General features: G+C 35.5%; 2 protein-coding genes across 5 annotated transcripts; both read right to left on the reverse strand.

Moving 5' to 3' along the window:
* Window positions 1–2,520: 2,520 nt before the first annotated feature.
* On the reverse strand, window positions 2,521–11,177 carry LOC139861808 (flowering time control protein FPA-like). 4 transcript variants are annotated; one of them, XM_071850331.1, is made up of 6 exons: window positions 10,848–11,177; window positions 6,434–6,676; window positions 6,265–6,330; window positions 5,499–6,172; window positions 3,899–5,109; window positions 2,521–2,795 (listed from the first exon to the last, which is right to left on the reverse strand). In XM_071850331.1, exons 1-5 carry the CDS (start codon window positions 11,139–11,141, stop codon window positions 3,900–3,902), a joined length of 2,487 nt encoding a protein of 828 aa, XP_071706432.1. In that variant the 5' UTR covers window positions 11,142–11,177; the 3' UTR covers window positions 2,521–2,795; window position 3,899. The 4 variants fall into 4 exon arrangements, with proteins under 4 accessions (XP_071706432.1, XP_071706431.1, XP_071706433.1 ...); XM_071850330.1 differs by having other exon boundaries at window positions 2,521–2,800; XM_071850332.1 differs by having other exon boundaries at window positions 2,521–2,806.
* Window positions 11,178–15,087: 3,910 nt separating this feature from the next.
* Window positions 15,088–17,596, reverse strand: LOC139862841 (putative F-box/LRR-repeat protein At3g58880). Its single transcript, XM_071851471.1, has 4 exons — window positions 17,314–17,596; window positions 15,868–16,656; window positions 15,609–15,761; window positions 15,088–15,530 (listed from the first exon to the last, which is right to left on the reverse strand). Exons 2-4 carry the CDS (start codon window positions 16,651–16,653, stop codon window positions 15,174–15,176), a joined length of 1,296 nt encoding a protein of 431 aa, XP_071707572.1. The 5' UTR covers window positions 16,654–16,656; window positions 17,314–17,596; the 3' UTR covers window positions 15,088–15,173.
* Between the last annotated feature and the right edge of the window lie 2,292 nt (window positions 17,597–19,888).

Genomic DNA, 19,888 nt, shown 5'->3' on the forward strand with positions numbered 1-19,888 from the left:
GTGAGTGGAATAATTATGCATGTATGTATATAGTGTATTTATTTGTGTGCTATGGTATGAACCACGGAGCCGGTAGTACCATAGTATGTGTGAGTGTATTATGATGTGAACCACGGAGCCGGTAGCATCATGGTACGTGTGTCGTAGTGTGAACCACGGAGCCGGTAGCACTATAGCACGAGTCGTTAAAGTGTGAACCACGGAGCCGGTAGCACTATAAAATGAGATGTGAACCACGGAGCCGGTAGCATCAAAGTGTGAACCACAGAGCCGGTAGCACTATAAAATGAAGTGTGAACCACGGAGCCGGTAGCAATATAAAAGAGTATGACTCAAATGCGTAGTGACCTGAACCACGGAGCCGGTAGCGTCATAGCATTGCGTATGGTGTGAACCACGGAGCCGGTAGCACCATGACGCGAGTATGGTTAACCATATAGCTTGTGTATGTGTTGTTGTGTAGCATAATATATTATTTCGGTGAATATGCTATTGATTATGCTAGTTGCGGTATTTGGAGGTTATTAGCTTATACTCGGAGTTTGTATGCTAATTGTTATATACTAGCGATATTACGGTGTGTGTAAGTGTATGCAAGTAGGTATGTTATATATGTATGTGTATAACTATTGCATTCATTAAGCTTTAGCTTACCCTCTCGTTGTTTACCTTTTTAGGCTTCGGCGTGAACAAGGGCAAAGGTATTCGTTTGGAATAGTAGTGGCTCTTGGGGGTTTTAGCTTTTGGAAGTTCGGCCAAGATTTGGGTAGTTTAACCCCAAACACCATGCTCTAGTGTCGTTTGAAAATTAAACTAGAACGGTCGAAACTTGTATTTTTGTACGAAACGTGTAATTCGGGTCGATGTGGGTCCAGCGATGTAAAACTTGTTTTGATGATGGAAATCTTTTAGTTTAACTTATTATGACACGTTGTGAAAAGGTTTTCGTTTAAAAGTGTCGGGAAGCGGGTTTTCCGCTCATGTAAGTTGGACCCCGGAGACAACAAGCTTTAGTTTATTTGGACGCCGTCCAGATCCTCTGGACGCCGTCCAAGCCTTCTTTGCTGGACGCCGTCCAGATGTGTTGATTCGGAAAAGTTTTTTTTAAGGCGTGTTTTTGAGATAACGAACTCGGGTTGTTACAGTTTATCTGCGTGAAAACTATACAACCGAGCAATATCTTCGGCAGTTGATTTTCGCAAATATTGTCTAGCAAACAAATGAAATATGCATTTGCAAAAATTATCTAGACATAAAGCAGCCGTTTTCTCACCAATCTTTATATATTCGTCCGTTGCATCAGGTGTAGTTCCATACGCCAGTTGGCGCATGGCGGTTGTGCACTTTTGGTAAATTGTTAAACTTTGACGGCCAGTTACATCTGGACGTTCCCTAAAATACATAAAATAGTCGGGAATATTGATAATATTATAGTTAGATATACCTTCGATGATTCTGCAAAATAATTGACGACCCATTCGAAACCGTCGCTTGAATTTTTTTCAGTATAGTTGGGTGATTCTGCTAAATAATCGTTGTATAACCTCACGGCCGCACCTTCACGATCCCTTGGAATATAGCCCCGGGTTCGAGGGACTCGTGAACTACTAGCCTCTCCCTATTCTTCTTCCTTTAAACATTTAACAAAATTAAGCATTTTTTCATCATCCTCATCGTCGACAAGAAACTCAAGCATTTTGTAAGTTTTATCCATTTCAAATATATATTTTGTATGTTGTTTGATAGAAATATTGATATTGAAAAGAAAAGAAAATAAATAGAAGTGTGGGAAAAATATAGTAGATGTGTTTATACATATAGGGAAAATAAAATTTGAAATTTTTTTTTTTTTTTTTTTTTTAATGACCAACGGATATATATATCCAACCCACTCAAATTTTGACACCTAGCACTCAAGACCCAACTCCTCATCCGTGAGATTCCCACCGCCGCCCCCTTTTTCTCCCAACCGCCACCCTGCTACGGCAACAAGGGGCGTGGGATTTTTGCCAAATCGGATCTCACGGGCTTGGGTTATTACCGCTACAAGTAGTCTAATAATTACTCAAGGTCGATGAAAATCCATGACACCATAGTCCATATATGTAAAATTATACATTTGTGTAATTGTGTTCGTACACAATAACTACTCCGTATTTACTAACTAGAATATATTTAAAAACTATTATAAGTCACCACTTTGTACGTACACAATAACTAAATGAACAAAATTATTTCATGACACATCATCATCAACTGCTTTAACCAAACCCTAAATCAAAAGTTTTGTTAACCACTTTTGTCTACAAGTTAACTGTTGAAGAAACGTGTTTTTTTTTTTCTCTTGAAAACTCATTGTTTATATGTACGTTATAGAACCAATAATTACAAAGGCATTCAATATGATAGGTGGAGGTAGACAAAGATCCAAGACAATGGAAAGAAAACTAAACACAGAGCCATAGTTATAATATAGATTTTGTGCTTGCTTTTCAAAAAAAAAAAAAAAAAAGAGCCATAGTAATGTATCTTCAATCATGAAAATCTCAAAAATTTCTTAAATTAATATAATTTTATAAGTGCATATGCGATTATGATATGAAGGCAGACATCTTTTAAGCAGAAAAAAGTCAACAATCAACTTCTGAGAAAGAGAAGTAATGCAGACGCCATCTTCCAATTTAAGCTGACTTTGCAAAGAAACAGCATCTTTCACCTCATTGGAAAAAGGGCTTTAACCCAACAAAGATATGTCACAAGTGAGATTGCATCAAAACGAAATGTTCGATTCGGATCTGCCCTACAACTCCACATTAAGTACAGAATCAAGTTACTTATTAGAAAATAAATTGTCAAGTTGGATGCAGAATGAAGGTATCATCATTTGTACTTGACGATCTGGCATGTGCGTTCAAAACACTTAGATATATAACCATTGGATAATCACACCAAAGACTTCGTGCAACAAACACTAAATCTTACAGTAGTATTTTTTTAGTAACTAGTCTTAACATTTGTGGTACAACAATGCATATACATATTATGAGAAATTCAAAGAATTTTTTTTTTGTGAGTGATATGATGAAGACGACGTACTTTAAAGCTTGCAATCAGCAGATATATGTCTACTGGAGGGGGGAAAAAGTTGGTTACAAATACTGCATACTTTATCAGTACATTTTTACATTAAGTGATTGTAAGGCTGTGTAATACGTTTGCTTTGTTGATGGACTAAAATAGGACTGTAAATGAAATGTATTTAACAATTTAAGGCATTTTTCTAAATTAGACTGATGATATCATCTATTGTGAGATGAGATGTCGAGTTTGTATTTGTTAATCCGAAAGGAGGTGCTTTTTTGACCAGTGTCATTGTTGACTTTGACCGATTTTTGTCCAATTTTCACTGATTTTCCAAGTAATCGCGAGTTTGACCGAGTACTCCTTGAGCTGCAAAAAATGAGTACTCGCCAAGTAATTCCAAGTTCTACAACGCTGGTTTATTCACGTAATGATTTACATAGAAAAATTGCAAGGTTAAGAAACACTTGTATCAAAAAGGGAGCACAAATGTATTTATATGTACGTGTATGTATGTATGTATTGAGTGTGTGTGTGTGTGTGTTTGCGCGCGCGCACGTCCTTGTTTAAAAGGTGTATTTGTGATATGGTTAAAAGGTAACGTTTCAATTTTCATACTCCCATCAATAAATTAACCGGACTGCGAAGCAACTTTATATAACTATATCCACAAAAGAGAAGGTAATACAAAGAGGAAAAAGGACAAAGCTCTCATAATGAACAGATCAATCAAATATTACCTTTCTCAAAGTAAACTAATAATAGAAAAGCGTATTTTTCATTTTTATAATTATAAAAAATGTGGGCTAAGTAATACCTTAATGATGGGGACCACCTTGATGACTTCCCGCCCCATGCCCTGGTTGAGTCCCCGGCGGCTGCTGATGTATTTGAAGCAAAAGATTTGTAGCAAACTGCAGTGTTGACTGATACCGCTCGTTTTTATTAGCATCAAAATCAGACGGTTGCTGACCCGCAACATTTAACGCTGACTGAAGCTGATGCATATCGGGGAGCTGCACAACTGAGTTACCCGGTCCAGCTGGCACCAAATTTTGTGGCTGGTAAACATTACCACCATAAAGATTACCAGTCTGCAAAACAGAGCCCGCATCTGGTTTTTGTTCAAATCCGTACCCGGGTTGCGTGTCTTGCGGGTAATTGGGTATATATTGATGGCTGGGCTGCATGGGACCCGCAAAATGGCCACTTTGGGAATGGTCTTGAATAGGAGGGAAATTGGTAAAGTGAGAGTCGTTGACCATGTTTGACTGATAACCCTGATGCTGGGGCAGTATTTGTGGTTGGACATGAAATGTATTATCAGCTTGTTGTAGGCGTCCACTTAAGGTAGACGGTTCGGATTCATATTCCCATGGCCTAAGTGGTCTATCATTAGGTGCCACAGAGGTTGATACGGGCCCCACCACAGGTGGCCCAGGCGGTTGCTGACCATTATTAAGCTTTCCCTTAGCCAAAGAGGCCAGAGTTGCAATTAGTTCGGGTGTCAAAGAAAGTCCACTTTGAGGGGTAGATGTTGAGATAGTTGATGGATGGGCTGATGGAGGAAGAGGGGGATTACGGGTTGGAGGAACGGTTGACTTTAGGTTTGACTCTAAGTTATCATGTGGGACCCCACTAGGCATAATATTATTGTACTCGTTTTGAGAAGGGACCTGCTGTTTATCGATATATTGAGGTTGGGTTGATAACGGGCCCGCTGATGTGGCGCTAGAGGTGTGTTGGGGGAACTTAAGAACAACTCCGTATAGACGTTCGGGCCCATGAACATTTAAAACATCGGTTAGGAATTCAGAAGGTGGGACCAAGAATAAGGTTGTTCCATCATCAAATTTAGCAACACCGGCTCGGTTTCTGTCACCTAAGTAACGTACGAATTCTGTATAGGATGCAAAATCTTCTTCACAATCAGGTAAGAAGAAAACGATATCAAAACCAACAGCATCAGTATAATGTTTGGCCAACATATCTAATCCTGTTCTAGCTGAGCAATTAACAACTTCGGGTCTGCAGGGTAAGAATAACAGATGCTATAATGTTAGTATAAAAAATATAAAAATAAAATTAAAAACACACACACACACACACACACACACACAAATTGCAGTCATTTGGGTCAACTCGGGTTGAGCAGGTTGAAAACCGCCCAAGTTTGATTTTTTACTAAATTGTTTTATTCCAAGACATACATTATTTTAGCAGTTATATAGTTATTATTGAAATCACAATTATAATTCATTATTAAGTAGATATATAAAATGGAAATAAGAGCATTTGTGAGTCAATCCATCATACCCACTTGCTTTGACCCGTTACCCAATCCACCCTTCAATACAGTAGCTTAGTAATTTCTACTTAAACGAGAATGATATATGAGATAAAGGAAATTGACATACATGTCATATCCAACCCATTCCCGGATAGGAACACAACGGGCATGACAAACAGTAGTTCCACCCTTAGCAATAACACCCCGCCATATATAGTTAGAACTGGGCCGACCCATTTCGGTACCTCGGGTCGGGAATCTTCCACTGTATCCAGGTTCAGGGCCCAACAACCCAAGATCATTCCTATCTCTCAAGGGTATATTCCCATCCGTTCTCAACCTTTTGGGCTCCCTTTGCAATTGGTTTGCATCATAAACATCCCATGTACCTTGATGTAGAGGATCAAAACCATCTGGAGGACCACCATAAGGCGATGCACGAGCATGAAAAGTATTTGCAAATACAGGGTGACCATATACATCCAATTGTGGAGACAAGTTGGAGGGTTCATTAAAGATTGCATGATGATCATTGGTTGAAAACGTAACTGATATTCTAGGATCATTAAAAAGACGGCCTTGCAACCCATCCTTAGCAAGTTGTGCCTCTTCAACACTTCTAAATTCAACAAGTGAAAATTGTCTTGAAGGAAAACTTCTAATATTGTCAATCTCACCGAATAAAATCATCGCATTGTGCAACATTTGTTCATCTACATGAACAACGGGAGGATATGATATAACCAAAACATTACTTGGTTGCTCTCCGTTTCCTATTTGACCTTCTAAGGGCACAAAATTCTGTAATAAGACAAGATCAATTAAGAAAAGATCTATAATAAGACAAGATCAATTAAAGTAAATAGGGCATAATTAAAACTACTTTATATAACCTGTTGTCTTTTGGGACCATGATATGGAGAATCAGAAAAATTCTTAATAGCATCCGGAGCCTGTTCCTGTTATATGAAAGCAGTTAAAACATAAACAGAATTAACTTCCTTATATCCTTTACACCTACATCAAACTTTAAATGGTTAACATATAAATTTAATTGCTTACCTTTTTTGCCTGTGATCTCAGATAATCAACACGAAGCATACTTCCACCTTTAAATTTTCCATGCATCATTTTAAGGGCTTTTGTTGCATCCTCTAGTCTTGCATAATCAACATATGCTGTATTCTTATCCCTATGAAATTTGAAATCCTCAATTTTACCAAATTTTAAAAATTCTTTTTCCAGGTCTTGTTCGGATGTCGAAATGCTGATACCACTAACCCACAGACTCTTGCAGGGCCGAGCCTGCCAACAAGAAAAGGAGTAGACTGAGAACAAATATCACACATGAAGGTGACCCTGAAAACTATAAACATGATATTTGCAGTGTTCTTCGTGTGGTCACTATGAACATTTCACAAAACACAACTTTGTACACACAAAAATACATAAGCCTACACAAAATTTGAACGAATATTTTGGTAACCATGTTCAGATAACACTAGAGATGTTAGAAACAAAAGTAAAAGCAAGTAATGTAAAGCATTTAGTTAACAAAAAATTACACCAAGGACTGCACAAAGGATACAAAAAAAAAAAGTAACAAAAAGAACAGACAATATCATCTGCTAGAATCAAACTCTTCATATATGAACACGTTCAGAAGTTCTAGAACATAGAATATTTCAAGTGGGAGATTTCAAAGAGCAATGCCCCCTCCAGCATCTATAGATATGAAACGCCTTTTATCATAGATGGAGTATATATTACCCTCTAATAAGCCCTAAATAAACATACTGAAAAAGCACGGAAAAATGTATAGCTTTGATTTGAAATCCAACAACCAAAGTAACCAAAACTATAACAACATATCTTGTGGTGCGGGGAAAAAGGTTGGAAACGGTCATGGGATAAACCGGTTAGGCCGTTTACATCTGAGTGAAAAATCACTCTCCTTCCCCGGGTAGCCTGAACGGGTAAAACATTATCCGTTTACCCGTTTAACATGGCAAAAGGTTGGCTACCAAATTATAATAGACATAGTAGACTTCTAAATGCGTAAGTAAAGACATGTATCATAATCGGTGTACGCAATTTACGACTATTAATCAGCGTATATGGTGAGTGGAACATACCACACATATAGTTTTTTTTTTACAAATATGCATACTGGATACGAATGCCCCACCCATGTCAATATTTAAGCATTAACTGATTAGTCACACATGAACTAGGCCTAAAACTGTAACACTTGGTAGACAAGCAGGGTATAATATTTCTCTCGGTCATTCCCAATAACATCAACAAAGGCAAACTTCTTGTAGCCAATTATAATTGTTTTGTTATACAATGCTAAATTTTGTTATACAATGCTAAATTTGTTTTGTTATACAATGCTAAACTTGAATCGGCTAACAACAAACAGTCAAAGCATTACGGTTACACATTGACTGCTGCTTTGTCACTTCATTCATGTACATATAACAATATAAAAAAAATTATTTGCTGATGATAAAAGAATTCCACTGCTGAACAAAATTTCGCAATCAGCATTCGTTAGGCAGATCTACATGGTAGTGTAATCTTGTAGCAAAGAAAGGTTGGTGCAGACACATTAACCGGTATATTTTAGTATATAGAATAGAATGATAATGTAATTAAATTATTATTGTATTATTTTTACGGCCTAATACTAGTGTATGTAGCAAGGTTCGAGAACTCAGATCTCAGGGATCTCGTCTGGACTTTTTTTAGGAGATCTCGACATCTCTGGGAGATCTCGGGCGTTGTACGTTGACTTTTTAGTTTTTATAATATAAATATATATAAATAAGTAAATAAATGTACATTTATATACATTTTTACGAAATATTACAAGATTTTACAAGAAAATCCGAGAAATTGCGAAATTTTGCATGAAAATCCAAGAAAGGACGCGAGAAATTGTGGCTTTTAACAAGTTTGACCCCGTTGATCGAGATATCACGCGAGATGGACTTCTCGTCTCGGATGCCTTCCAAAAACGAGATCCCGGGGAGAAATAACGAGATTTACAACACTGGTATGTAGACAAACAGAAGTGCAGTTTTGATACTACATTATTTAATAAATGTACTTTTCCATATGACTAGTTTTATGGTTTGATGGGTACAATTATACAAAAGTTCATAAAAAACCTTCCAAGTTGAGCCAACTGGAATGATGACTACAACTCGATTGAGAGTAAAAATCAAGTACCGACTTGTAATTTCCCCACATTTTTAACGTGCAGCGTCTATCGCATTAAAACGAAAAATCAGTCACTTAGTTTGTGTTCACAGGTTCACATGTGTAAGAAGGTTTTGATGTTTTGAGTAGGCTAAAAGCAACTGGGTGAAAAAGATGGAAGCCTAATTTTAATTTGAGTGAAATAATTCCACTTTCGTATGCAGCTAAATACCAGTTGAAAATGTAATTAACATGTTAAAAGGTTAGTCCCGGTTAGTCCTCATCTAGAACAATAAATCACGCAGAAAAAATTTCAGTAACAGTTTTCTTATAGATTATTGGTTGATCAAAAACTATTGGAAACTCAAAAGCCTAGCTTAGGTTATAAGCGCCCTACTGAGCAACCTTAACAACGTACTAGCGAGAGAGATGACAGCCATCGATCAAGTTAACCGACCTGATAAAAGATATGCATAATTGAGTTCTCCACGACCCCATGTGATATACAAAGCGCTTGAAAATGATTACACGTTATATTTGTAGCTCAGATAATATTCATAATATAATCATTGTATGACACCTTTTATAGACCAACTTTTTGATTGATCTTTCCAACAAAACTTATAACGTGTAATCGAATCTACTTTTAGCTTTAAGAGGATTGTTATATGTGAAAGTGAGAAGTTAAACTTTTAGTTATGTGAGCCTTGATTCAAGTCAGAGGTCTACATTCAATCGTGAACTTGAAACTATGGGTCCATAATTGAATGGATAAACCTTTCGTATCAATTCATGGCAATGTTGGAGAACTGCTTCTCGGAGAGTTCTCGGCCGGTTATTTTTGGGGAGTACTCGTCATCTTGGGGAGAAGTTGGGGAGTTCTCGGATGTTGACTATGGTTGACTTTTTAATATAAATACATATATATATGACTTTCAAAAAGCAAAAAATTTTCACGGCCTGCTCCAAAACCCGAGTTGAGCGAGATATGGCTAGTTGGGCGAGATGAGCGAGTTGAGCAAGATATGGCGAGTTGGGCGAGATGAGCGAGTTGAGCGAGATTTGGCGAGATGAGCGAGACGTGGCGAGTTGAGCGAGACGTGACGAGTTGAGCGTGACGTGGCGAGCGAGACGTGGCGAGTTGAGCGAGACGTGGCGAGTTGAGCGAGACATGGCGAGAAATCGCTACGTTGACCGAGTTCTTGCTACGTTGACCGAGAAATTGTGGCGAGTTGGATAAAATTTCTCGGCTTGCTCCAAAATCCGAGATCTTGCCGGAAAAATCCGAGATCTACAACCTTGTATCACGGTAAGGCATACAAAATCATGTTGTTCCTTTGCCTACACTAATATCAATTATATCTGAAAGCCAAAAGGCTCCTACTTTATCTATAGCTGATAAATTCTTAGCATCAGTCACCAAAACTAGTGACAGAAATTAATAGCCTTAGATGCGTTCTGTTAACATTAAGAAAAATTCAAATATAGGTGTCCAGTTTTAAGCACCCTTAACGATTTTCACAAAGATCATTGATACGCATGAACTGTATCTAATTTCTTATTCGTTAACCTCTCTGTCGGGAAAGGATATCGACCGCGATACTATCAATAAAAAATTGGTTAAACCGGGCCCGAAATGTCGTGAAAGCCCATCTGGGACCGATTAGTTTGTCATGTTTTGATGTGTTTTTTGTTTAGTTTAGCTTCAATTGTAATATTTGCATGTTGGTTGATTAGCTTGTTTGTTTTGCTTGTCGTTCGGGGCCGGTTTGTGTTTAAGCCCCTGCTAAACTCATTTCGTTGTATGTTGGTTTGGGTCTTTCATCTTTCGAGTGTCTTTTCGTTATAAAGTTTTCGTTATTTTTGCCAAAATAATAATAATAACAATAATTAGTATAGTTGAAGTTCCAAAAGACCTGGATGAATTTTCTTATAAATGAAATATAATTCACATACTAGCTTCAAGTTATAAATGTTATTAAAAATTCATAGTCTTAATTTGCTAATTTTTATTTATAACCTACCATATTTCTATTTCTATAATTGATAAGCTAATCAATATACATGTACGTATATGTAAGTTCAGATTGCCCTAGACGAGTTCTCTTAACATTGATACATAATTAACATATTATTTTCCAGATTTAAGCGCAATTGACGAGTTCTCTTAACATCTATAATCTATAAATCTATATAAATGTATACAAAAACGGAATTCATACGAATAACAATTCGTCAGAAACAAAAACCTAATTAAGGTGATACAAACCAGTTTTGCAAAATCAATCTTCAATGATCCACCACGTAACACAACGCCTTGAAGTGAATCTTTCGCTCTTTTTGCATCTTCGGGCCGTCTCATATTCACAAAAGCGTAACTCCGAGTAGGATAACACGTAATGCTATCAACGACGCCATGTTTTTCGAATAAATTGCGTAAATCTGAATCTGTAACGTCGGCAGATAAATTACCAACCCATAGATTGTTGTTAACCGTTGATTCCGATGATGATGATATATTGGATAACGATTGATTGCTATTTGATTTGAACGGAGGCCTCATTATTGGATGTTTGATTGAATTGGATGGAATTGAATTGAATTGGATCGGAGGATTTTAGGGTTTGATTGACGTTTTGCTGCTAGTGTTTTTGGAGAAAAAGAAAAGTTAAAGAATGTCTCGATGGGGTTAAATGTGACCAGGCATCTATCTTCTTGCCGAAGGGGTGTTTTTGGTAATTGAAAATCTTTTTATTTTTCTCTTTTTTAGTTGGAAAATGGTAAACGACCAAGTTCATTCAGAAAAATAGAATTTCTTTGGTAGTCAATCACGATTATTTCTTTTCCTTCGAATAACATAAATTAAATAAAATTGATAAGAAGATTTAATGAAATTATAACCACACCGAGTTCTCAATTAAACAAGAGACCCACGCTCAAAATTGAATTAATATAGCTCTTGATTAGAGGTGGCACCAATATGCGCAAGTTACCCAATTACAGGTCTCGTCGTTCGGGGACTCGTCACCCAGGGTTTTACTCGCTAGTGGGAACCAATGTGGTTTTTGCTAGGGAGGTTTCCTCTGCGTACCAAAAAAGATTTAATGAAATTACTAAGATCATTTCTAATCGTGTATTGTGATATCACATGCACTTTATGTACCTTTTACCCAAAAAGTGCAATCTGCATGTGACATGACAATGCCATTTTTTGCACTCAATAACCCAAAATTCAGTTTTTTCCAATGTCAGTTTCTGACACTCAATAACACAATATATCAGTTTTTTGTGTTAGTATTGTGTAGGGTCCATCAGTTTTTTCACGGATTACGAGAATAGACTCTATTGTACACTTCTGTCAACATGTCCGCTGAGAGCGTATGAATAAAATTAACACATTTAGTTAATAAAACTAATTATGTAATATTCAATGAAATAAAAAATTACAAAATACTAAAAAAATACAAAATTAAAAGGGAAATTGACTAAAATAAACTTTTTCAAAACCTTTATCACAAAGTACACTTTTTTTAAAAAAATTGCCAATATACACCATCAAGGTGACCAAGATTTTGATCGACCGCCATTATAACACGGTTGACTGTGTAGTCTACCAAGTCTAGACTTAGTGATCGACTGATCATTACAAGGTGGTCGACCACTCTTATTCGAACAAAAATTGGGTCGACTATCATTATATCATGATTGACTACGTAGTCGACCAACACTAACAAGGTGGTCGACCAACCATTACAAGGTAGTCAACCAAAATAATAATAATAGAAAAAAATATCCCCAAATGCAATTGAACGTGAAGATGTAAACTCGAACAAATTGAAGATGTAAACTAATTCTAAATCAATCATTGAGCATCAAAAAGATGTTTTTTATGAAGATTATAGCACCAAATACCAAATTATTTAGAATTAGTGAAATCAGGAGATGATGAACAGGAGATAATAAACAGGAGATGAACACGAACATGGGATGTTTTTTATTATTAATATTCTGAAAGCAGAATTGGAGCAAACTTATGACTGAAAACGACTGGAATATTATCCCTATGCAGCGATTAACATTTCTGTAATGAAATCTCGAGCCAAAACAACATCATACAGCAGATTTCGATGATGAACACGAACATGAACTCAAAAGTTGAATTTGAGATTCGATGTGTTTTAGGCTATGATTCCTTCATCAAAGTTTCATCAAAGCATACTAGAAACACTCGTGAATCATCAATCAAACATTAAACCGACTTCGAATTTGAACAATGAAAGTTCAGTTCTTTTTCATCTAAACTTTGACTTCAAAATTCTAGCTCGATTCTCAAGTTAGATCTTCAAAACTTGCAGATAGCTTCACGAAGTGATTTAGAACACAACTACCTTATTACTTTTCTTCAATTGTTCCTAAATAATCTCGAAGGCCAAATCGGTGACGTTTTTGATATACGAAGAACACGTTTTCGGATATTTTTTATTATTTTGGTCGACCACCTTGTTAGTGTTGGTCGACTACGTAGTCAACCATGATATAATGATAGTCGACCCATTTTTTATTCAAATAAGAGTGGTTAACCACCTTATAATGGTCGGTTGACCACCTTGTTAAGGTTGGTCGACTACGCAGTCAACCATGTTATAGTGGTGGTCGACCAAAATCTTGGTCGCCGTGATAGTGTATTTTGGCATTTTTTTTTTTAAAGTATATTTTGTAATAAAAGTTAAGAACAAAAATGTATTTTAGTCAATTTTCCAAATTAAAAATAGTTTCCGTGTTACACCTATTCATACTCATTTGGAGTTTGGTGGTATAATTTATATTAAAAGAAAAAATTAATAATTTTAAACGAGCTTAATCGAGCTTGGATTCGAGCTCGAATTCTATTTAGAGCTTGAATTTGAGTTCAAATATAAATGAATATCGAGTTTGAATTCAAATATTGAAAAAATTCGAGTTCGAGCTCGACTCGTTCGAAATTTACTTTGTTCGAACGAGTCGAGCTCATAATCATACTGCTCGACTCGAGTTCGGTTCGTTAACTGTCCTACCTATTACCATTACAATTTTAGTTTCATAATGTACCAATTACCAATCAGTTGCAACATAATAATTCATTAGTTACGGGATAAAAAGCTAAAACATTTGGGTGCACATATATGTCTGATTGTCGGAGCCCTCAATTATACAAAATGAGAGGGCTGCTTCAACACTTGGTAGTGCTACAAATTTATTAAACCTTGAGCACATGCAAATTTTGACATAGGTCTTTTTTCGGTTTCTTGTATGCTTTTCGATCAGGAGTTGAAATTCTCATTGTCATGGTCATGGGCATGTACATGATTTAACGAAATTTGTAGATTACTCTGAAAACATCACGAGTATGAACTCTCAAAAAGGGTTAGCTGTGTCTACTATATTGTTATGGACTTGGACATTACCTTTAAGAAAACCGTCAACTAGCTAGACCCAGACACTATGGTTTCAACTATACAAAAAATGATCTGTTTTAACTAAATGGCTATCTTGCCACTTATAGACAATGGTGAGCTTATAGGTTGCCCATGGTACACCAAGGTTTCTCGGCTTCATGAGGTTCAAAGATTACTTAACAGTGTTGTGAATTGAATAACTGAATTGATAAATTACATGTTTAAGTTGGATCCCTACTTCTTAAGACTATTACATAGTTTAGTATCAGTCAAAGTTATCCTCAAGTTCTAAACTTTATAAGTAGTTACCGTTCAAGGACCTCAATTTTTATTGACTTTAAAAATATCAAACATTATGTGTGCCAAAATTGTTGGGTGCAAACCCAATTCCACATTGATTGGAGATAAATGTCAAGGTCAAAATATAACCTCATGGGTGTCTCACTCTACTATCAATTGGTTTGTAACCCCTCATCTCAAAAATCAAATTCGTTATGTGGCTAGTGGCAACAACCATCTACAAATTATAAATAATTTTAACTTGATAATTTTATCATGGCTAACAATTACTACAAATTATAAATAATTTTAACTTGATAATTTTATCATGGCTAACAATTACAGAGTCCTCAAAATTTGAACTACAGAGTGAGGAGAACCTTCAGATGAACAAAACCAAACATTTTGATTTCAATATTGTTGGCTTTATACATTTGGACGAAAAATTCAACAAGGAAAACTACAAAACAAACTAATGGTGTTGAGTTGGTCTCAAAATCCATACCAGGTTTGAGTTTATTCACTATTTCAATCTAAAAACTCAAAACATCAGATAGAACCAAACATGACTGAAACCAAGCTAATCAAACATGAGATAGAACCAACAATATAATTGCAACAATCTACTAATCAAGTAGAATATTTAGATGTATAACCTACACAGCCGCAAAAACTCACATCTAAAACATGACAAACTAGAGCCAAATGAAATACACATGAAGTTTAACATCAGACAGTTAAAACTAGTTACGTGAAGGAGGTGAATTGCAATTTCCGATGCAATCAACCATCAACCATTATTTACATAACGCAACTAGACATAAACCAAAAGATGATCAACAACAGTAAATAAAGTAAAAACCATGAGATCGAGCGGCATGTCATGTTCCTCCACCTAATATTACTACTTCGCGTTTATAGAAGATTCTTACTTCAACAAGTGGGGATGCTCGATGGTTTAACAGCTTCTTAAAGAGCTTTATTATTTCACCACGCAATCTGGATGTCAAGGCGACAATTTTCATTTTTTTTAGATAGGGAGAAGAAGAAAGTAGAGACTTCAACAACAAAACTTCATTCTCTGAACAAGTCACGTGGTCTATAGTCACTTCTCGAAGCTGAAGCGGCCCCATTTTGTGGCGGTCTGTATCAGCCATATCATAAGCATCACCCACATCGTCAACCTCATCGATATCGTTCGCATCTTCTGCTTCATCATTTATTACTACTGGTCCAACCTACAAAATATTATATTATTCAAATGCAACACTGGAAGTTTTTTAAATGATAACTAATGAGAGATGTTTTCCACTCACTGTGATTTTAAGTGTCCTCGCATTTCGGGAGGCATAAATTAATGCATAAACTAGTGACAACAGATTAGCACAACTGAAATCCATGTCGTTTAGTAGAAGAGCCTTAAGGCATGGTAAGAGGGTCTTGAACCTTTCTTTCTCTTTCACAAAGACCTACAAGAAACAAGGTAAAATATAGGAGAATAAAAGAAGTCCATTTTAATGAGCATCGGTGATTATTGGTAAAGTATTTACAGTAGTAATTTTAGCTTAATCATACTCTGCAATTAAGAAGATCCAGATTCAGCTCATGAAGTTTAGATAATAAGCTCATACGTTGTAGGACATCAAAACTTGTGATTATGGCCCTATAATCAAGGTTAAGTAGACGCAAACGCAACACTCTAAGATTTTGGAGTTTTGCAATTTCAAGTACTTTTACGTCGTCGATATTTCTGGAAGACAATGCAAGCATCTCTAATAATGAACACCGAGAGAAAAGTATCTCGTACGTGCAACTTTCAAATACCACCGAGTCCAATCGTAAGCTCAAAAGATTTGGAAAACCATGAAAAGTAGAAGGCGCAGGAGAAACAGAACACTGTTTAAGCTCCAAATGTTCCAATTCTAGACAAGCGAATAGATGGGTAGGAAATTTACACAGTCGACCAGAATTACGAAAAGAGAGGTCCTTAATTCTATTTCTGGACAGTAACATAACCCAATCGTTTATATACTCAGCAGCCACATTTATCGATAAGGTGACGGAAAATTTTGTTATGTCACCTATATGATGAAAGAGGATTTGAGTTACAATTGCCCCAAAATCTTTTTCAATTCCTTTTCTTAGTAAATATAAGTTGAAGTCCTCGTCAAATTCGAGTTGGGAGAGCATAGTCCACTTAAACCTCCATTGTCTCGACAATGCACTAGTCCTGATAGCATATAGAATAGGAACGCGATCCAAAATATGAGTTATCACATTTTCTGGCATTGTACTAATAAGATCATCTTCTGGTTCTAGTGTTAAGGTGGATGCATTGGATGTCCCTTCAATCTGATCCATATTCTAGAAATAAAACAGAAATAAGTCAATAGGTCATGAGAATGCGTGTAAGGGCAAATCGATACAAAAAGTAAAGGCAGGAATAAACGGGTAGCAAATGCACAAAGAATTTATTCATGATTCCTAAACCCTGATAATATTTCAGTATCAAATATAAAAGGAAAAGAATACCAACAAGTGAATCGTTTAACTATAAATCCCTAAACCCTAACAACATTTTAATAGCAATTATAAGAAGCAATCAACAAATTTAACTACAAATCAATATATATATATATATATATATATATATATATATATATATATATATATATATATATATATATATATATATATATATATATATATATATATATATATAAAACACTGAAGATGAAGATGAAACAATAACTTCTTTTTTCTCTGCTCTTACATGATTTTTTTCATACATAAATAAACAGTTTCTCTACATGAAGATGAAACAATAACTTCTTTTTTGTTCAACGATAGAAAATCAATTATCAACAAACACTGTATTTCTCAGATGCAACATAATAATTCATTAGTTAAAGATAAAAATTATTATACTGTACCTAATAAAGGGCTGCTTCAACACGGATTAACAAAATTATACCTAATAGGCTCGAAAAACAGACGTTGTTACTGTAATTTTGAGCATACCTGATGAGAACGAGTGGTGGAGTGAGCAACTGAAGCGGCGGAGCCAATCTCCGGGGGGATTCTCCGATTAGGTCAACAGATCGCAGTATTGATAGATCCCTAATTTAGGGGAAAAGTGTGAAAAAGTATGTGTGGATTTTAGAAGAAATTGAAATAGTGAAGATGATGGTTGGATAGTTCTAGGAGCATCGAACACTATTTCTTTATTTCTCACACACACAGATACAAAAGGTTATATGACACTTGGAAAGGAGTGTGCGATGATAATGAAACTGGTTAAGAGCGTATAGTACGGACGAATCCGAGAGCCGAACCGAACTGAAACTATATTTTTCAAGGAGTTTCGGTACGATAAATGGTTCTTAATTTTCATATTATTTAGATACTCAGTACGGGACGAACTAAACCCGAAAAAAAGTAAAAATGGATCAGATTGAAATACTTACATCTTGATTGTTCACGTTATAATCTAACTTTAGACAAAATTGCTGAAATAGTCCCTGTGGTTTGTACCAAAACGCTGGTTTAGTCCCTATGCTTTTTTTTTGATGGATTTGGTCCCGGTGGTTTGTAAAAGTTGCTAATTTAGTCCCTCTGACCGACGGCCGTCAAAAAATGCCGTTAACTCCAGTCATGTGCCAGACATGTGAGGGTATTTTCGTCAGTTTCTTTCATTTATTAGCAAAATTGCTGAAATGGTCCCTGTGGTTTGTACTAAAATTGCTGAATTGGTCCCTGTGATTTGTACTAAACTTGCTGAATTGGTCCCTGTGATTTGTACCAAATCACAAATTCCATAATTAACACAAATTCATGATCTGTACATTTCAGCTATATTCATAAATATATATAAATAATACTCTGTAATAAACCCATTTAATACTCTGTAATAAACCCATTTAATTTCAAAATTCCATAAAGAACCTGTTAAACTTTTTTGCTTCTAAAATGAAATCAAATTAATAATAAACCCATTTAATTTCAAACCCATTTTCAATTAAGATCTGCAATCGGACATCAGATCTGAAATCAAAGATCGATTGTTGCTACAAATCTGAAAAGCGATAAGATCTACAAACCGATTAGATCTACAAATTTGAAACTCGATTGTTGCAGCTCTCGTCAGAGAAAACGAACGTTCGTCGGAGATGGTGACGGTGGTGGAAGTGAATTTAATTAATTTCAGATTAATGAGCTAAGGATGAAGATGAGAGGAAAAGGAGGGCGGTGGTGGAAGTGAATTTAATTAATTTATGTTTGGTGTTGATTAGGATTTGATTATTTGATTTTAATAAGTTCTTGTAATGTTTAATGGAAATGAATTTGGTGTTCTTGAGAGTTTTAATTTTCCAGATCTGTTGGTTATTTTCCAGATCTGTTGGTGCCGGCGGTTTTCGATTGAAGGTATCAACTTAGTAATTTGCAATTGAATGTGAAAATGGTGGATTTGAGTATAATTTAGAGTTTATAGTTTGTATATTTATCTGAGTACGAAACCCAGATTCATATTCGATTTTTTTTATAATTTTTTTTTGCATATATGAAATTATATTTATTAATTGGTTTGAATAATATGAATAGATTTTAAAGAATCTGATGTGAATTTGAGTATAATTTAGAGTTTATAGTTTGTAGGTTTATTAAAATGAATTTAGGGTTTGTTCATGTTTTTTTGGCTATAAAGATGAAGGTGAGGAAGAAAACATTTTTAGAATAAAGATTTCAGCAATTTTTTTACAAACCACGGGGACCATTTTAGCAATTTTGGTACAAACTACAGGGACGATTTCAGCAATTTTTTAAATAAAGGAAAGAAACTGACGAAAATACCCTCACATGTCTGGCACATGACTGGAGTTAACGGCATTTTTTGACGGCCGTCGGTCAGAGGGACTAAATCAGCAACTTTTACAAACCACCGGGACCAAATCCATCAAAAAAAAGCACAGGGACTAAACCAGCGTTTTGATACAAACCACAGGGACTATTTCAGCAATTTTGTCCTAACTTTATTTTAAAGCCAACATGAACATTATATGTGTTAAAATTTTGAGTTAAAGTTATAAATAGGCTATATACTTTCATTTTTGTTTCAATGTAGGCTATATACTCTAAAAACTACTAATGTAGGCTATATACTCTTAAAAGTTGTATCAATGTACACAAATTTTACCAGTTACTTGCTGAACCGGTAAAGTTAATTATTTAACATTTTTTTGCAATTTATATGGCTAAAAATAGGTTATATACTTTCAGTTTTGTTCCGATGTAGGCTATATACTTTCAGTTTTGTTCCGATGTATCACCAACGTCATTCTCCACGTAGGATGCCATGTCATCCTTGAGTTGCTTATCCGGTTAATAAGTTTTGTCCGTTCATATTAGTACACTTTCTGAAAGTATATAGCCTACATTGGTATTTTTGGAGTATATAGCTTACATTGGGACAAAAATAAGAGTATATATCCTATTTATAACTTTAACCCTAAAATTTTTGGAGCGTAGGGTAGCCATGCACTCATTTGTAACTTGAGAACGTGACCCTAACTCGAATTTACAATTACATCAAATACAC

This window comes from Rutidosis leptorrhynchoides, chromosome 8, assembly GCF_046630445.1.
Source record: "Rutidosis leptorrhynchoides isolate AG116_Rl617_1_P2 chromosome 8, CSIRO_AGI_Rlap_v1, whole genome shotgun sequence".
NCBI lineage: Eukaryota > Viridiplantae > Streptophyta > Magnoliopsida > Asterales > Asteraceae > Rutidosis > Rutidosis leptorrhynchoides.